The sequence below is a fragment of the Trachurus japonicus genome, chromosome 21, assembly GCF_045865225.1.
Source record: "Trachurus japonicus isolate A0001 chromosome 21, Traja_1.0".
Lineage (NCBI taxonomy): Eukaryota > Metazoa > Chordata > Actinopteri > Carangiformes > Carangidae > Trachurus > Trachurus japonicus.
In genome coordinates, this window is record NC_140927.1 from 35,239,173 (window position 1) to 35,258,760 (window position 19,588).

The following is a 19,588-nucleotide window of genomic DNA, read 5'->3' on the forward strand; positions in this document are numbered from 1 at the left end:
GCAGCTACAGTTCCCGAGTCAAATATACATGTCAAAGTGTAATCCAATGAATTACTTGGAAATTTAGAAAGAAAAGCAAAACCATACAAATGATCTTTGATTTTTATTTATGGTCAACACATTATGCATGCAAATTGGTAAGCTTCAATTGTTTTTGATATTGTGTCATACTTGTGTGAATATACTGTATGGTTGGTTTAAGGTTGTTAGGACTAAAGTCTTACATACATTTATAACTGTCACTTTATCATTTACTATGGCAATATTTAAGTAAAGTTATTCTGCTGCTACCACTATCACATCAGCTCTTGTTAACATTTCCACGTTTCTCACATTCTCTGTTATAAACTGTTTTCTTGTATGTAACAACATCTCTGTCCCGTCTGTCCATCCTGGGTGAGGGATCCCTCCTCTGTTGCTCACCCTGAGCTTTCTCCTGGTTTTCCCTGTTAAAGGGTTTTCCATGGAGTTTTTCCTCAGTGGATGTGAGGGTCTAAGGTCAGAGGATGTTGTTATGATGCCACATAAGACAAACTGTTGGTAACAACGGGCTATACAAATAAAATACCTTGCCTTGCCTTGCCTGTAATATAAAGCTGTAAGAACTCATGCACATGCACATGCTCATTGATTATCTGATGGGGTTTTGTTGGCAGATAATTACTAACTCTGATCAAACATTTTGTCAATGTTGTCATGTCCAAAGTCAATAATCAGCCTCAGAACACTCAGGATCAGAGAGCCAATGTCATCATCAATGGAGGTTTCTACACTGTAGTTCTTCACGGGAAAGATGCAGTTCATTGGCATACCCAGTGCTGAGCCGAATTCTTGCATCTAAGATTGAAAGAAATGATAGTTGAGTTTGATCACAAGTTGTACTCATACTCTGAAACAGATTGTAAAGCTCAACATATCTGAGCTGAAATTATTAAACATTCATGTAACAGACTTGTGAGCTGACTGACAGGGATTCACCTTTTGCTTGATGTGTTTGCTCTTGTAGACGTTCCTCAGATCCTTTTCAGTTTCACCACAGGCCTCATCAACTTTGGTGACAACAGCCAGTTGGGGAATTCCTGCACATGCACAGATTCACTCCATATTTTCCACATTTGTTAGGCAGCTTGATTTAGTCTTTAGATCCTAACAAACATAAAACATTAACACATCGAGGTGTTCCAGAAAAGGGGCTTCTTTAAAGCAATACTAATTTTTGGTTGAGTTTGGTGGTGCCAGTGGACCTGTGCGTGTTGCGGAGGGCTGCCGGATGCTGTAGCCATGACGCAGCGGAGCAGCAGCCGGTGGAAGCTCTGACTAGAATAGATACGCATTGGCTCTGCCGCCATGCTGGAGCAGAGCATGGCTGCATTAGATCATAGATCCATTGAGCAGAGTTACAGCCGTTCCGCATCCAGTGGAATTTGCCCGTTACTCTCCCTCTTTCAGTTTTTAGTCTCCTCAGACAAAACTTTTAATTTCTTTAAGGGACATTCCCAGACGAAACAGTGGCTTTTAGTCATGGTAAACACCAGGTTATAGTCAGGGTAAACGGCGGTAAATGTAAATGGCGGCTTTAAGTCCAGCTTTAAAGCGACTATGAAAGCTTAAGAAACCACGTAAACATACAGCTCCATCAGAGGAGTATAACCACTATATGTGTAGTTTCTGTGACTCTCTGTCACCATTCGTTTGAAGGCAATAACCACCAGTGTATTCACAGTGAAGTCCAAAGGCATAATCATATTCATGATCCTTAAGTCTGGAGAGTCTAGAGATCTTTTGCTAATGATGCACAACCATCAAATCAATTACAACTCCTATGATTTGGATACTGAAGCTTGACATATAGTAATTTCAGTTATAACTTGATTATCTGTAGAGTGTACTCTGATCACTGAAACACCCCTGATCTCTGCTCTTACCTAAGTCGCTGGCTCCCGCTCTGATCTCCTTCATCTTCTGCAGAGTTGACGTCTCAATTTCTGCTGACTTTGCAGAATGGACACAAACCAGAACATGGACTTTATCATCTGGAGAGGGTGAAGGGTTGTAGTACGGATCATCACTGGACAATGGTGAGTCCGATTTGAACTGAAAAATATTGTGAAAATCCAGATAATTAATGACACATGAACTTTATACTTTATATAGTCTGTACTGTGAAGAGAGAGAGTTAGAGGGAGTAGGCCTGTTTAAAAAGGTGAGTTTTCAGGTGGGATTTGAAGGTGGAGAATGAGTCAATGTTCCTGATGCTGGGGGGGGGGGGAGTTCCAGAGACGGGGGGCAGAGCGGCTGAAGGCTCTGGCCCCCATGGTGGTCAGACGGGCAGGAGGCACGATGAGGCTGATGGATGAGGCAGATCTGAGTGTCCGGGAAGGGGTGTTGATGTGGAGGAGATCGGAGAGGTATGGGCCTTGAAGGTGTGGAGCAAAATTTTACAGTCCATGCGGAATTTGACCGGAAGCCAGTGAAGCTGTTGCAGAACAGGTGGGATGTGATTGATGGATGGGATCCTGGTGGTGATGCGGGCGGCAGAGTTCTGAACCAGTTGGAGTTTATGGATGAACTTGTGGGGGAGACCAAAGAGAAGGGAGTTGCAATAGTCCAGGCGGGATGTGACCAGGGTGTGGACCAGGATGGCAGTGGAGTTGGGAGTAAGGGATGGACGGAGACGGTTGATGTTGCGTAGATGGTAATAGGCTGACCGGGTAATGTTACTGATGTGGGTTTGGAATGAGAGAGTACTGTCAAGGAAGACACCCAGACTCTTAACCTGTAAGGAGGGGGAAACAGAGGAGTTATCAATGGGGATGGTGAAACTTGGAGTTTTAGTGAGAGTGGATTTGGAACCAATGAGGAGAACCTCAGTTTTATTACTGTTGTGTTTCAGGAAATATTAAAGGAAGGAGCTGCATTTTTTGTTTAACTTTATCCCTTCATATTATTTGTTCTTTGCTGTGGACCTCAGTTAAACTGCTCCTTGCTACAGCCCTGAGAAGTAGGGTTAGATTATAGATGAATAAAAGTTGGTTGTCCTGTATTTAACAACAATGAAATATTGACCAAAATGTTCTTGTTTTACAGAACAAAGGTAAAAGTGTGACAGTCGTACCTCGTAACCATCCTTCATGTGTCCCATCATGGCCAGTTTGATGTCGTCCACCCTGACTCCACCTCCAGTCTTCTCCAGACCCATAACATCATTGAAAACAACAGAGTAGTTTGCTCCTTGTTTTTTCTTGATTTTATGGGTTTCATACTGAAAGACACATGAATAAAATTTGACAGATTAATGATAATGGTCTTATTTTTAGTTCATATCATGGTCCTGTTGCTTCTTTGAAAAATACACATCTTTTCCACCAACATTAGTGGATGTAGCCTACACAGGTGTTAAATGTGGCTAAACCTGCTAATAGCCAAATGACCTCTTTGCCAGAAGAGTTTGTCTTTCTGATTATGGAGCAGCTGTGGTTCCAATACCTGGGGTGCACATTTCCACAGCCAGCGTCATAAAGACCCAGTAACACCAGTGTGCTGACCTCATCACCCTGTCTTGGCATCTTTTTATAGCTGTGTGGTGAAGAACATCCTCACATCCTGCACCACTGTGAGGTACAGAAACTACTGTGCTGCTGACAAGAAGGCAGTGTGGCCCAAATAATCATAAATTGCAGATTTCCTTCTATCAATGAAATATATGTCAGCAGTTACAGGAGCAGAGCTTCCACCATCATGAAGGACAGTTTGCCCCCCTTCAGACAGAAGGCTGAGTTTAACAAACTCACTAACTCGTTAACAGAACCATCTCTCCCTCTACTGCTGTGGACTTAATGCTGCTTCTATTCACTTTTAATGTCACTTTATTGCACCCAAGGACACATGTTCTCCTCAGGTGAAAGCATGTTTAAAATGACAATAAATGAATCTTGAACATCTCCTTCCTACCAACATTATTATATTGTTTTCATGTGGCTCATATGTCTGTCCCATTCTCATGGACACAATGCCCTGACTGAACTTCTTCAGATTTGACAAAAAGTCTAAAGGTCACTGTGACCTAACAAAACATGATTTTGACCTGTCAATGTAATATCTTCAAATGTGAAGGGGGTTAGTTACAAAACAGACAGGATGAACTTCTTAAATCGCTGCGACAGAGTACTGCTGTAAAAAGATCACACGTGTCAAGAACTAGATTTATGATGTTACACACATTATCAATCTTATTGACACTGGTATCAACATCTAAACAACAACACCAACATGGCAGAACTGGTTTTCAGATCGCCAGCATCTGATAGGTGCACAGTGCATGGCCACTAGGACTGTGGACTGCATGTTAAGAAGTGTGTGATTATTTGAAGGTAGGATATATCTACTTTATGTTAAAAGTGATGGAAAAAAAGGAACAAAATCAAGAAAACAAGTACCTTTGTAGTAAAACTCTTCTCAGAGCTTCCACCACTGACTGCAGCTGATTGGGTCACTCTCTTCCTTAAGGTGTTGCTGACAGAGTTGATGAAGCTGGACTTTCCAGCGCCAACTGGTCCATAGATCAAAACTCTGACATGTTTGACCTCATCAACTTCAGGTTTATAATCGTTCATATAATCAAAATCTTCTTGGTTGTTTCTGTTTAAAAATAGAGAGAATAATGTGTCATGGTTATAATGTTGAGCATGATAAAAAAGACCAAGGATCTTATACAGTAGCTAAAAATAATAATTCATAGCAAGACTTCATTAAAAAGCTAGTTCATGATTTTCCATATTTTGGGATGGCAATTCAAAAGGTAATAATAAATTATTGTTTTTAAATGTCACAAGTTAAAAATGTTCACATGAAGATTGAGCATCTGTTCTGTTTGACTGCTTTTGATTTGCAGGTATGGGAACAGCAACAGAAACAGTAACAACAGTTATAGATAAAATAGTTTTATTTTATATTACTTTTGTACTTGTTTACAGCCTTTTACTTACCTGTTATGAAAATGCACTTGCATAAGTTGTGTTTAAAGTGTTTAAAACCTGTCCCATTCAGGTACAGCTGTGAGAGTTTTATTGTGGTACGATGTACGTGGTAACAAGGCTACTGTAAGTGCTGTTGAATTTATGTTAAAAATAATAATTCATGTTTTCATGTTGTTAGATAATCTAGATTAAAATGTTGAAGAAGCAAATTCATATGTATGTGTAGTGCTGGGCCGTTAATGGCGTTAACACGAGACTCTTATCGCGCGATAAGAAAATTATCGCCGTTAATCTATTCTCAAAGTTGGGTCAGGGAGCTGGGTCAACATAGTGAGCAAGCTATGAATTTCACTTTGATATTTAGCACGGATGTATACCTGGCCCAGAAGCCTTTGACCCGGCCAAATAATGCTGTGGGGGCCGGGGCGTGAAGAAGTCCAAGTCAACACGTGTGAATCACATCCGTCAGAGATGTGCACCGTGGACGTGCACGAAAAAAACAAGAGTCGCACCGCCACCGAATTTCCCTCTGCTGTAGTCACCGGCGGCAGCTGCCTCTGTGACAAGCTGCTGCTGCTCCCGGTCGGCCGCTCCCACAACGTTGGAGCAAACAGGCATTATTTGGATAAACTAACCACAAACTGGGGATCTACACGGTTAGATTCTCCCTGAATATTAAAACGTAATAAAGTGACATATTAACAGCTCTACAGCGGGAATTAAAACAGCTTTTAGCCGCTTTACCACTGTCGCTTGGAGTAAATCACACATTCAGTAAAGTACATAGTACGTCGTTAAATAGCCTATCTGCGCATGTTCCTATAGGCTACCTCCTCATGCGCTTTAGGTTGAATATATGTATTTCTTATGCATAAATACTTGAATATGAATCTTGTTATTTGTAAATAAACCAGTTATAGTTCGGTTCAACAGTTTTCTCGAGGGATGCACTTTTTGTTTTAATTGTATGATGATTTGATATGTCAGTGCTTCTGATTTATTAAAGGTCCCATATTATGTTGTTTTTCAACCATTTCACATGGGTCTAAATTGTCCAACCATATTGTATTTGTAGTGTATTGTCCCCAAATCAATCTGCAGCTCTACATCTCAGTAATCTAAAAGTGGCTCTCCAGAGCTCTCCTGAGAACGAGCCATTTCTGTGTCTGCACCTTGAAATGCAAATAAGATGTGGAAACCACGTCCACTCCACAGCTGTCACGGGGAGAGGGTGTGGTTTTCACTACAGGTACATGTGCCAATGTTGACATTGGGGATAGGGATGGGGTCAGGCATTTATCCCCCCCCCCAAAAAAAAGTTTCTGAGACTTTCATCTTGTCTGAAAAAATGTAAATGTTCCTTTTTTACTGTGGCAGAAGGAGAAACATGGAGAGACTCCTACAGCCATCAGAAAGTTCTGTGTGAAACTGTCAAATAAAAAAACAAGTGAAACTGAGGAGCAGCACAAACTGCACGGTGCGACTGATGAGAAGTTACTGGAGAACATTGACGTGGTTTTGCGCCGGGAGAGGAGACTTCCTCCTTCAGATGTCTCTCATTCGCGACGTCAAGCTGCACAGCACTTCCAATTCGCCCGTTTGGAGACACGATCTCAAAAAAGTGTAGAAATCAATTAAGGGAGTGAACAGACTTTTTTCACCTCCAGGCGTCATAGAAAGGCCACGGGAACACATAGGACTGCTACAAAACCGGTAGAAAGTGGATTTTGCATAATATGGGCCCTTTAATTTCATATGGTAAATGTTTGGCCTATAAGTAGGGATGGGAATTGAAAACCTCCAACTTCTTGGAATCGTGTGCGTGTCTGCTTTAACGATTCCCTTATCGATTCCGTTTGGTTCAGAAACTCGCACATTTGCAAAGAAAAAAAAACAACAAATGCTGTGTTCGGGTCAGAACAAAGCAAACACGGCGTGGAGGCAGAAGCCTCAGTCTGGGGGTTGAGTGATGTGACAACATCGCCTGTCACACCTATGGCACACACACACCTGTGTGTGTAACTCGGCCGACACTGTGTAGTGTGGACACGTGGACTGCTCTCACGTCAAGATGTCGCTGTTTACTGGATTGTTATTTTTGCAAGCCTCTCCCCGCCGCAACCCGACGGGCTGGTGTGTTCCTGGCTTTAGTTTATTAGTTTAGTTTATTTAGTTTTATCAGCTCCAGGTTTTACAGTTGTTCTACCTGGAGCCGATCGCTAGGTTACACAGTGCCCACAAAGACCCGTTATTCTACCGGACTGAACGAGAGATTAATGACGTTACGTTACGTTAAAACCAACCATCATTATAAATGAGGGTGCTTAGTGTGTTTATATCCACATGTCACTGTTTGTTCTCCCAAAATAAAGTTAGTGGCGTGTCTGCGTGGTGCAGCTGCTGACAGATGCAGCTGACAGACGTTTCCTCATCACTAAACCTGTGAGCCACATCCGGTTCTCCCTCCCTCACGTCGAGAGGACAGGTCAACTGTTCTTTGTGTTTTTCTCTCTTTATTCTAACCACTTCCTTTCAGGTTTTGCTCGTAGCCACGTGAAACGGTAGCTACGCCCTGTGTCTTTTCTCTTGCGCCCTCTCTCTCTTTCGCTCGCTCACTCCGCATAAAAACGAATGTTATGAAAACAATAACTAGTGAGAAGATACAGATGCATAAAAACCATGTAATGGAAACATTGTTAAATTCCTCCTGTGAGCACAGCTGCCCCACAGCCACAGTGGTCTATAGTGTTAACCTGTCCAGGTAGGTCGGTCCTGGCTACTTTTTTAATGTTAGAGCCATTAATGCAGTGTTTTCAACCTTGGGGTTGGGACCCCAGGTGGGGTCGCCTGGAATTCAAATGGGATCGCTTTAAATGCCTAGTAATTGATAATAAAAAATAATAAAAAAATAAACTAAACCACAGACAATATTTGTGATGTCAAAATGGGGTCATGAGCCAAAAAAGGTTGGGAACCACTGCATTAATGCAAACAAATCCATTTCTCTTCCCTCACCCAATGAGAATCGATAAGAGAATCGATAAGGAATCGGAACCGCTAAATTCTTATCAATTCCCATCCCTACTTATGAGTGTCTTTTGCTGCTATTTTTTATTCACAGCAAATGACCACAAATATTTGTGTGATATGACATGAAAATAAATGAAAGAAGAAGAGCCAGAGCTTTTGTTAGATAGGCTAGAGCATATTATGTTAAATATAAAAATATGAATTTATCCGTTATCGGTATTGGCAATGAGAAGCAGGGAATTATTGGTTATCGGTATCGGTTGAAATTTTTCATATCGTGTATCACTAATGCCTTCATCAGAATTCAAATGAGCCATTTTAATCTAGATTAACTCCAAAATTGCAGTGAGATTAATCTAGATTAAAAAATTAATCTATGCCCAGCACTAGTTATAAGATAAAACATGGGGTAATTTTCATAGTGTTGTTACTAGGGCTGTCAGAGTTAACGCGTTAATCGCGATTAGATTAATTAAAAAAATTAACGCGATTAAATGTTTTAATCGCGGTTAATCGCGGCCCATTTTGTCCTCTGTCTGCTGGACTGGAGGACTGGAGTGTGGGACCTCCAGTCCAGTAGGTGGCGGTAAGCCACCTTCAAGTTGGTTGCTACACAAATATACACAGTCTAACATATATCCACAGCTCCATCCATTCATTTTTTGACGGCTTTGTTGTCAACAAATGCACATGGCCATGTATTGATTTTTTTGACGGCATGGTTGTCAACAAATGCACGTGGCGATGTATTGATTTTTTTGACGGCATCGGTTGTCAACAAATGCACATGGCCAGGCAGAGACGTAGCAAAGTAAAGGGCAATTTCCACTGGATGCAATTCGTTTCAATTCTGTGTGAGTTTCATGCATCATGTGTTATGATTAGGTAGGCCTACTAGGTCTGGTCTAAAAGTTGTTTGTCTAGAGATTATAACACTTTGGAGTGTTGAAAGTCCAAAGCGCCATATATAATATTTTTAATAGAGATTAATCGCGAGTTAACTATGGAAAAAATGCGATTAATCACGATTAAAAAAAATAATCGTTTGACAGCCCTAGTTGTTACGGTCACTTTCGTAGGTTTGAGAAGAGGGGCTGCCATATTGTGTAATGTTTTGATTGGTTGCCTGGTTACCTGTCCGCTTAAATCTGACGTGAGCGGAAGGAGCAAGGCATGCTGGGAAAACGCCAAAGAGGACATGAGGCAGCTGTCCCGGGGAGCTGACGGAAGAACCCCCTTCACCGCAAGATTGATTTATCGTTTAGTTATTGTCTCGTCTAAACACAAATGAACTGACAAGGCCACGACCGCGTGACGACGGACGGAGGTCGATGCACGCAGGAGGCTGGAGCAGGTGCCGGCCCGGTGCCGCGGACCAAGCTACAGGTGATGGGCTAGAAGCAGCCGGTGAGTCAAATATTATACTATATGGCAGCGGACCCCACCAGACTCCAGGGTTTCAGTAACAGAAATATGTGCACCTGTGTCAGCCCTGAAGCCTAGACTTGTTAGAGCCTGTTCTATGAAACTTAACTTGCCAGGGTGGCGCGTGGTCGCGACAGTGTACTTAATTTTGTTTTCTCAGTGCTGTGGTGTTTTGGCCCGGAACCAGTGTTTAGTACCTGTGTGCTGCCACGGCAGATTTAATTGATACTATACTGCTAAGCGTGGCCGAAGGTGTCAAGGAACTCTCTCCAACTAGTTGTACAGGTTTCTGTTCAGAAGCTGAAGCCCTGACATGACAATGACCTGATGATGGCGCTAGAGGAAACATCAGAGGTCACTGCAGTTACTACAGATCATCCTGAGGGGAACATGAATGTCTGAACCACATTTCATCACAATCCAACAAATACATGAGATATTTAGTTCAGTGTTGATGAGCAGAGAAACACAACAAAACTACGGTGTCACCATGTGGACAATTTACATGTACTGTACTCACCCCCAGGATACTTTCCTCCAAGGCTCTCTGAAAGCTGACAAGAAAACAGGATCAGAGTCATTTGGTGGTGATCAGGAGTGTTGAAGTCATGTAAATAATGCTCTACCATTGATTAATTTGATCACTTACTGGGCGAAGGAGGGGTTGGAGGTTCTACAGAGGTAAACACATGGAGGAAAAAGAAAAAGACATTAATTTATTCCTGGTGATAATTATCCCTGAGATTAGCTCTATTTTACCACTGTGTAAAATTGACTTGAATTGGCTATGACACACACACACACACACACACACACACACATACACACACACACACACACACACACACACACATATGATAAGATGATCACTGACCCTGATAAAAGTTTTTGAAGACGAAGTCGCCTCCGACATCAATAATCAGCCTCAGAACACTCAGGATCAGAGTGTCAACATCATCATCAATGGAGGCTTCTTTACTGTAGTTCTTGACAGGAAAGATGCAGTTCAGTGGAATACCAACTGCTGAGCTGAGGTCCTGTATCTGAGATTAAAATAAACAACATTTGAGTCTATTCACAAGTTTTTAGCTCATATTCTGAAACAGATTGGAAAGTTATGTAAAGTTCAACATACTGAATCTAAACTGAAATTATTAAACATTCATGTAACAGACTTGTGAGACGACTGACAGGGATTCACCTTTTTCTTTATGTACTTGCTCTTGTAGACGTTCCTCAGATTCTTTTCAGTTTCACTACAGGCCTCATCAACTTTGGTGCCAACAGCCAGTTGAGGAATTCCTACACATGCAGAGAATCACTTTATATCAGTCATTCCCAACCTGTGGGTATTGCAAGTGGGCTGTCATATCATTTTCAAAATAGTGTGATGTTTTGTGGATTCTTTAAAAGTATATCAAATACATTATCTCACTAGCAAGGACTACGCCACATCAATGTGCCATCAGATGATTTAATGGGATGAATGAATGATATTGTACAGAGTGGAAAAGGTGAGGGAAGGTTGATGTCAGCGCGTCTGGTCTGGGAGGATGAACCGGAGACCGGTGGAGGGAGACTCAGAGTGGGGGTTCAGTCTTGGCGTTGTTCCATCCGAGCTGCATTCATGCCCCACGATGCCTTGGAGGAGATCTGAAAAGGAATGTGCTGGTTAAGAAGAAAGGGATGGAGGAAGGGAGGGAAGGATGGAGAGATGAGATGTAGGATGATCCGGGAGGAGGCTGCAGCCAGGAGGTGCTTAGACAAGAGGAAGAAGGGAGGGTGGGTTGAGAAATCGAGGCAAACAGAGGAAGGAAGGGTTTGATCGGGTATTTGTAGGCTTGACCAGTGATTAGAGGTGTGGTTGAGGCGTGGCCCTGCTCCCGAACTTAAGTTAATTCATTAACTTCCATTGCACTAGCACGGACCACGGCACATCAATGTGCCATCAGATGATGTAATGGGATGAAATGATGAACATGAATGAATGATATTGTACAGAGTGGTAAAGGTGGGAGAAGGTTGATGTCGTTGCGTCTCGTCTGGGAGGATGAACCAGAGACCGGTGGAGGGAGACTCAGAGTGGGGGTTCCGTCTCGGCGTTGTTCTGTCCGAGCTGGATTCATGCCCCCAAAAGTTGGATTAAAATAGAATCACATCGTGAGCCAGCTAAACAGGTCACTCAGGTCATTCTGGAGGATGTATGAGTGAAATGGACCTTGACAGTTGATCTGAGATGTCTTGTCTGACTGCTGAGGACGTGGTGCTTATTCTAGGAAGGAGAAGTATGTGGGAAATATTTCTGAGATGAGAGCATTGCAGAGATGCGTTAGCTGCATGCCCGGAACTGGTGCATTTGGTTATCAGTTCCGATGGGCTGAGGTAGGAGTCGAGGAAATTGTAGATGGGACATGCAGTCCCTGGCTACATTGGAGTCTGAAGAAGAAGATAAGAGAGTCTGGTAGTGTCAGATAGACGGGGATGGTAAGGCGGATCGTAAGAAGATGAGGTTAGGGTGAATTTGGAGCACCTCGAAAATTGAGAAGATGTGGATTGTGGGTTAACGCTACCATAGCATAGCATAGTTGTAGAGTACAGATGCAGAGGGTCGGAAGTGAGTAGCGAGCATCTTGCTAAGCGAGGAGGCTCCCATTTTCACGAGACTTGATTAACACGGTAATGTGACAATGAGTAATAGAAGGATGATGGAGTCTGCTGATTAGTTTGATAATGGAATTCCTAGTAGTATGTAGGGATTGGTGGAGGAATGTGTTTGGATTGAAAGAACGTGGGTGAAAAAATGGGAGATGACCATAATGTCCAGAGAGGGAAATTGCAGCTGGTATGAGGCTGGATGTGCTTTGAAACGATTCCAGCCTGAAAGGTGGGCTGAGAGGAAGACAAACTGTATGATGGCTAGCAAACACGATCTACCTTTCTTTAAGATCTATGACTGTGGTGTTATCTGTGTGATAAATAAAGACGTCTGGGACGATCCGAACCCCCAAAAGAGTGGCAGCAATGAAGATGGGACAGCTCCGGACGCTGCGGACAAAGGCGAGCAGGACTTCAAGTCAAGCGAGACAAATTCAATGAGCCACACGGAAAATGAACCATCTGCCAGGGTCTGCCAGAACCAGGGTTTTCTATGGAGTTTTTCCTCAGTGGATGTGAGGGTCTAAGGGCAGAGGATGTTGTTGCGATGCCATGTAAAGCCCTTTGAGACAAACTGTTTGTAAAAATGGGCTATACAAATAAAATTGCCTTGCCTTGCCTTGCCTTGCCTTATAAAATGGCCATTGAAGCCCATGGACGGAAATGTGTCCTGGTAAAGGTGCTTGGTGCATCAGTCATCCGGCACACTCCTTGTCTTGTTGTATTCTCCCTTATGGCAGAGACGACTGGAAGGAAAAGTACTGGCCAGGGTCATGCCCAGAAACTAGATGGAGGTAACCCTGGAGAGAGGGACACGAAATTCAGAGAAGCCATCGTAAGGGTGAAAAGGCCGAAGTCAGGGGCCAGGTTGACTTTGAACATTTGCAAAAGGTGGATAAAGTAAGGTAGTCAGTAACTGGCAGTCGGGATCCGGCATGGGGCTCCTGAAAGAGAAATGAAGATCTTGGGAGAAGGGGCTGTGCTAGCCGAGGCTGGAAGATAAAGGCAATGCGGGAGTCGCACAGGAGTGGTGCGTCAGCAGTGAGGGGTCATCGAGGGTCCATGGTCCGCCCTACCCTGGTGAAAAACCTTAGTCTCTCTGGAGAGGTAACCGCCCAATTCATGTGTCCGAGAGGAAAATGCCAAACAGAGAACAATGGGATTGAGAACAGATCGACTGCGGAGCATGTACGAGCTTGTATGATACGTGCATCAACGCGACAGACTGCCAGTTTACCAATGCACTACGTGGGACAAGAAGTGATGGAAAGCCCTGTAGGCTACCCGTACGGGTTCGCGCTGACTGGCTACAGCATCCATTATAAAATATCTGAGGCTGAAAAATTGTTAGACATTATATAAATGGTGACAGTTTTTTTTTGTTTTGTTAATTAAATAATCAATGAATTTAAAATTGATTTCCCAAATGATCAAATTTAGGGTCCATTGTTTGATATCACCACTTTTACAGCAATCTGGTTTAAAGACTGAGACAGAAGTGGAGCAATAAGTAGATGAACTGATTAGACAAATGGCTGAAAATATTTAACGTTTTAATAAAAACATTGGAGTCAGTATTTATTAGTAACTGTTGATAACTGATCCTAGCTGCAGAGAGGTGAGGATTTGCTGCTGTTTGACATGTTAGCGTTAGTGACACATTGAGAGAAAATGAATGCGAGGAGCCGTCGAGGCTAGAGAGCTGTGAGCAACACATGAAAAGAAAACAACATTTGGGTGCTGGGGGGAGGGAGGGGGAGCGTAAAGGATAGACCAGGTGGGAATGAAGGAGGCTGTGAGTGAAGAGCTTGGTGATCCCATGGTTGGACCCCTGAGTAGAGAGCAGGCACGAGGAGAAAAGATGTGTCCGCCGATGATGCAGGCTGCGGTGTGACGGGGCTGGCGGTGATTGGTCCGGAGGAGGAAACCGGAAGCGCGGTAGACTTGGTAGTAGTTGATGCCGGCTCGTTGATAGAGGCGGAGAAAAGATTAAATGGTTTTGCACTGGAGTCGTTGCCCATGGACGCGGAGTCAGCCGAATCCATGAGGAGGGCTTGCCGAGCCGGGAAGAATGCCTGGCATGCATGCCCGAGGTGAGCCACCGCGGTGACGAGGAGAGGCTTGTCGGCACCGGGGCCCCGCTCACTGCGGCTGCAGTTGTCGGTCCATGTGGACGGAGGACCAGGACATGTGGACGGAGGAGGAGGCCAGGGATCCACCGGCCCGGTGACACCGGGAACGGGGGACCGTCAGGAGACCTGAGGTGGGGCGGGGATGTGACGTGCGGTTCAGGGTCCACAACGGTCGTGACGAGGAAACGTGGCGTGTCTGTCCTCGAGAAATCAAGGTTGACCGGGTATTTGCAGGCTTGACCGGTGATTAGAGGTGTGGCTGAGACATGGCCCTGCTCCCGAACTTAAGTTAACTCATTAACTTCCATATATAAGGCTGGGTGATAAACCAACTACGATTACGGTCATTGGCTGTGTCAAAACTTGGACTGCGAAAACACTGAGCTGCTCCTGTTGTCTATTCTGCATTAACACGTCTCTTTGGTTCATTTATGGTGTGAAGAACATGCACTAAGGCTTGTGCTGCAGGGTTACAGTGTGTAAGTGTGTTTGTCAGCGCTGCACAAAGACACAGACACACACACACACACACAAGGGGCGTTGCATCAGAGAAAAGTGAAATAACAACCAGCAGATCACAGGATTCAGTCAGGATGCTCCTTGAACTGGCAGCATCAACAAGCAATACTTTCAGTTCAATCCTGGTTGTTCTATCTTTATCATTAATATAATAAGTGCTCTGAGAACACATTATTGGATATTGAACTTGTCCATATTGTTATTTCAGTTATAACTTGATTATCTGTAGTGATGTACTCTGGTCTCTGAAACACCCCTGATCTCTGCTCTTACCCAAGTCGCTGGCTACCGCTCTGATCTCCTTCATCTTCTGCACAGTTGACCACTTAATGTCTGCTGCGTTTGCAGATTGGACACAAACCAGAACATGGACTTTATCATCTGGAGAGGGTGAAGGGTTGTAGTACTGATCATCACTGGACAATGGAGACGAGGGATTGAACTGAAAAATAATGTAAGTCCAAGTAAATCAGACATGAACTTTATACAGTCTGTACGATGAAGAAAATGTTTCTCTTGTGACCTCATCTAATTTACATGAATGTCTGTACAGTGGTGTCACACTTATCTCTGACTGAAGTCAGTGTGCAGAGAACAGGAACACTGACCACAGTGGAGTTGAACTTTAACCTGGTGACCGCTGATGTGATCTAGAAACATCTGAAAGTGAAGCTCAGCTGACAGAAAAGCTGTAGATGATGTTTTCTACTCTGCTACCTTTGATGACTATCATTATCATCTGAGCTCATTGAGTCTGTGTATTAATATCTTCACTGTCACACAACAATTCTCACTGTTCATGCAGCAGGATGGATATTAAAGGAAGGAGCTGCAACATTACTCAAAAATACAATTATAGGATAAAATAGTTACACGTACTGTACAATTGTGTCAATCAATCAATAATCAATATAAACTTACTCTGTTCTCTCCTTTATTAAGTAACAGGAGAGACACTTCCAAATCCCACAGAGCAGTTACCAGTTACCAATAACAGTCATTTTCTAACATCAGTAACATCAAATATTAAACGTCAGTTTATTTCTGTGTTTTATCATGTACATATTTATCTTGTATATTTTTTAGCTTAACTTTCTATTTGTATCTTTATCCACTTAATTTTCCCTTTTATTTGCTGTGGGAGCAACTTCTGGACCTCAGTTAAACTTCAATCCTGGCTTTATTAATGAGAGAAGTCTTAGTTAAATATAGATAAAATTCCTGTGTTTAACTAAGAACAATGAAATATTGACTAAAATGTTGTTGTTTTACTGAACAAAGGTAGTAGTGTGACAGTTGTACCTTGTAACCATCCTTCACGTGTCCCATCAAGGCCAGTTTGATGTCCTCCACCCTGACTCCTCTTCCAGTGTCCTCCTCCAGACCCATGACATCATTGAAAACAACAGGGTAGAAGTTCCCTGTCTCTCCTTTCTGGATTTTAAAGGTTTCATACTGAAAGACACATGAATAAAATGTGATAGATTAATGATTATGGTCTTTTTTGCAGTTTATAGCATTGTTTTGTTGCTTCCTTGAAAAGTATACATTACTGGATGCACACAGGTGTTAAATGTGTCTTAACCTGCTAATAAAAGCCAAATGACCTCTTTGCCACTAAAGTTTGTCTTTCTGATTCAACATCAGTGGAGCAGCTGCTGTTCCAATACCTGTGGAGCACATTTTCACAGCCAGCGTCATAAAGACCCAGTAACACACAAGTGTGCTGACCTCATCACCAAGTCCTGACATGTTTTTATAGCTGTGTGGTGGAGAACATCCTCACATCCTGCACCACAATGAGGTAGAGAAACTACTGTGCTGCTGACCAGAAGGCACTGCAGAGTGTGGCCATATCTGCCCAAATAATCATAAATTGCAGATTTCCCTCCATCATGTCAGCAGTTACAGGAGCAGACCTGGTCACCACCCACCCACCAAATGGACAGTTTGTCTCCCTCCCCACAGACACTGACTCATTAACTGAACCATCTCTCCCTCTACTGCTGTGGACTTCATGCTGCTTTTATAGTCACTTTATTGCACCCGAGGACAAATGTTCTCCTCAGGTGAAAGTCAGACCATTTCTGAGGTGGGTTACAAAAGCATGTTTAGAATGACAATAAATGAATCTTTAATATCTTCTTCCTACCAAAATTATTACATTCTTTTCAGGTGGTTCATATGTCCCATTCTCATGGACACAATGCCCTGACTGAACTTCTTCAGATTTGGTTAAAAAGTCTAAAGGTCACTGTGACCCAACAAAACATGATTTTGACCTGTCAATGTAATATCTTCAAATGTGAAGGGGTTAGTTACAAAACAGACAGGATGAACTTTTAAAATCGCTGTGACAGAGTACTGCTGTAAAAAGATCACGTGTGCAGAATGATGCTGGACACATTTTCAGTCTTATTGACACTGGTGTCAGTATCCAAACAACAACATTATTAGTGGCAGAATTGGTTTTAAGTTCACCATCATCTGATGGGTGCACAGTGCATGACTGTGGACTGTGATGACAAGAAGTGTGTGATTATTTGAAAGTAGGCTATATCTACATTTTGTTAAAAGTGATGTTTTTTAATATTGGTTGTATTTATGTTACTGAAAGATGCAGGTCCAGGTACAAACAAATGTTAATACCAAGAGAAAAGTGATCTCCTTGTGTGAGGTGAAAAAAGAACAAAATCAAGTAAACAAGTACCTTTGTAGTGTGACTCTGGTCAGAAGTCGTAGAACTGACACCAGCTGGAATGGTCATTTTCCTCCTTAAGATGTTGCTGATAGAGTTGATGAAGCTGGACTTTCCAGCACCAACTGGTCCATAGAGCAAAACTCTGAGATGTTTGATCCCATCGACTTTAGGGTTATAATTCTTCACATACTCCAGATCCTTTTGGTTGTTTCTGTTTAAAAACAGAGAATAAATAACAGTAGTAGAGTTAATCAGACTGCAGCCATGCCAGCAGCTGTGTGAGGCTGCATTCAGGTACAGCTGTGCTCTGAGCTTAGTGACTGGTTTATTGTGGTACGATGGCACCTGTATCCCACTGGCTTAATGAATCTTGCTTGCACCTCAATATTAAAAAGACTGTATGTAGGCTACTATGTTTGTCTCTCGTCAGTCAGCAGAGGGCGATCAACCCACTGTAGTGGTCAATGGAGAGAGCCTTGATGACTTGAAGAGTTTAAATATCTTGGAGTGGTCTTTGACACAAAACTATCATTTAAAGCACATGTTAAAAAAAATCACAAATATCATTAAATTCAACCTGTCGAATTTCTATCATATAAGACCATTTCTTACCTCCAAGATGGCTAAAGTCTATATGCATGCCATGATATTCTCACACATAAATTATTGTTTTAGAACGTGGACACACAACATAAAGTATATTGAAACCCATCAAGTCTCTCTTCAAAAAGGCAGTTAAGATTTTGGACAGGAAACCTCTTCATTTCATGTAACATTCTTGACTTTGACAGGTATTAGATTTTTATGGATGTTTGCCTCATTTTCAAAGTTTTAAACGCACCCACCACCACCACCACTGAATGAATTCATTCAGAAAAAAAAATGAAGGACGAAGAACAAGAGCCTTAACAAGAGGTGACTGTACTGTACCGAGGCGTAGAACTAAATTTTGTCACATGGTTGTTTCTGTAAGAGGAACTCAGTCCTGGAATAAGTTACCACCACACATCAGAAACTGTGACAACTACTTACTCTTTAAAAAAACTCAAACATTGATTAAAAACAAATCAGACATGTACACATATAGTTTAAATACTGTTTAAATCTGATGTCTGTTCCCGGGGCAGATGGGATATTGTTCTTTAACTGTGGGTTAAAATTGTCTGCTCTTATTTTGTTTGTCTGCGTCTGTTTTGCCTTGATATTGTCAGTCTGTGTTCTGTCTTGTAATTGTCCACTGTCTGACTTGTCATCACAAGGTTTTAAAGTCTTCTGTGTTTATGTTTTTTAGAAACCTGCCTTGCGACTGCATGCAGCTGAAATTTAGCAGTTGTGCTAAGTCCGGCACATTTACACTGATGCTTAATGCGTCAGTGTTGATGAATGTGCACTGCCCCAATTCAATAAATAAAGAAATGAAATTATGTTAAGAAACACAGTCGGGGCTGATGGGAAATAGTTATTAGTTGTACAGGTTTCTGATCAGAACCTGAAGCCCTGACATGTCACAATGGCCTGATGATGGCGCTAGAGGAAACATCAGAGGTCACTGCAGTTACAGATCATCCTGAGGGGAACATGAATGTATGAACCACATTTCATCACAATCCAACTAATACATGAGATATTTGGTTCAGTGTTGATGAGCAGAGAAACACAACAAAACTACGGTGTCACCATGTGGACAATTTACATGTACTCACCCCCAGGATACTTTCCTCCAAGGATCTCTGAAAGCTGACAAGAAAACAGGATCAGACTCATTTATCAGTGTTTAAGTCATGTGTTCATGTTCTATTATTGACTTGATTGATCACTTACTGGGAGAAGGAGGAGGAGGAGGAGCAGGTGCTACAGAGGTAAAGACACAGAATCATCAGAGGAAACAGAAGAAGACACTTGTTTATTCCTGGTGATTTCAAAGTTCAAAGTTTGTTTATTGTCATTGCATACATATAGAATACATATACAGCGAAAATATTCAGCACTCAGTTAAAAACAAACAACAAGCTGTATAAAAAATAGAATAAAAATAAAATAGAATAGAATTAGCTAATCTAACAGTAAAAGTGGCACAGTGGTCACACACACAACACACATTCACCCACTGAATGCACATCATAAATAGTATAATAATAAATAATAACTAG

General features: G+C 42.4%; 1 protein-coding gene across 1 annotated transcript; it reads right to left on the reverse strand.

The window, feature by feature from the left end:
- Window positions 1–663: 663 nt before the first annotated feature.
- On the reverse strand, window positions 664–19,169 carry LOC146965699 (interferon-induced protein 44-like). Its single transcript, XM_085765094.1, has 6 exons — window positions 19,142–19,169; window positions 17,448–17,649; window positions 16,040–16,192; window positions 15,011–15,179; window positions 979–1,079; window positions 664–837 (listed from the first exon to the last, which is right to left on the reverse strand). The coding sequence occupies exons 2-6, from the start codon at window positions 17,502–17,504 to the stop codon at window positions 664–666; spliced, it is 654 nt and encodes a 217-aa protein (XP_085621220.1). The 5' UTR covers window positions 17,505–17,649; window positions 19,142–19,169.
- Between the last annotated feature and the right edge of the window lie 419 nt (window positions 19,170–19,588).

Bases quoted from the DNA above. Each gene is read 5' to 3' on its own strand.
- LOC146965699 (XM_085765094.1), bottom strand. From the start codon at position 17,504: ATGACCATTCCAGCTGGTGTCAGTTCTACGACTTCTGACCAGAGTCAC. The intron at 16,193-17,447 runs GTACTTGTTTAC...TGTGTCTTTCAG, and splicing joins ACCAGAGTCACACTACAAAG to TATGAAACCTTTAAAATCCA. The intron at 15,180-16,039 runs GTACAACTGTCA...ATTATTTTTCAG, and splicing joins ACGTGAAGGATGGTTACAAG to TTCAATCCCTCGTCTCCATT.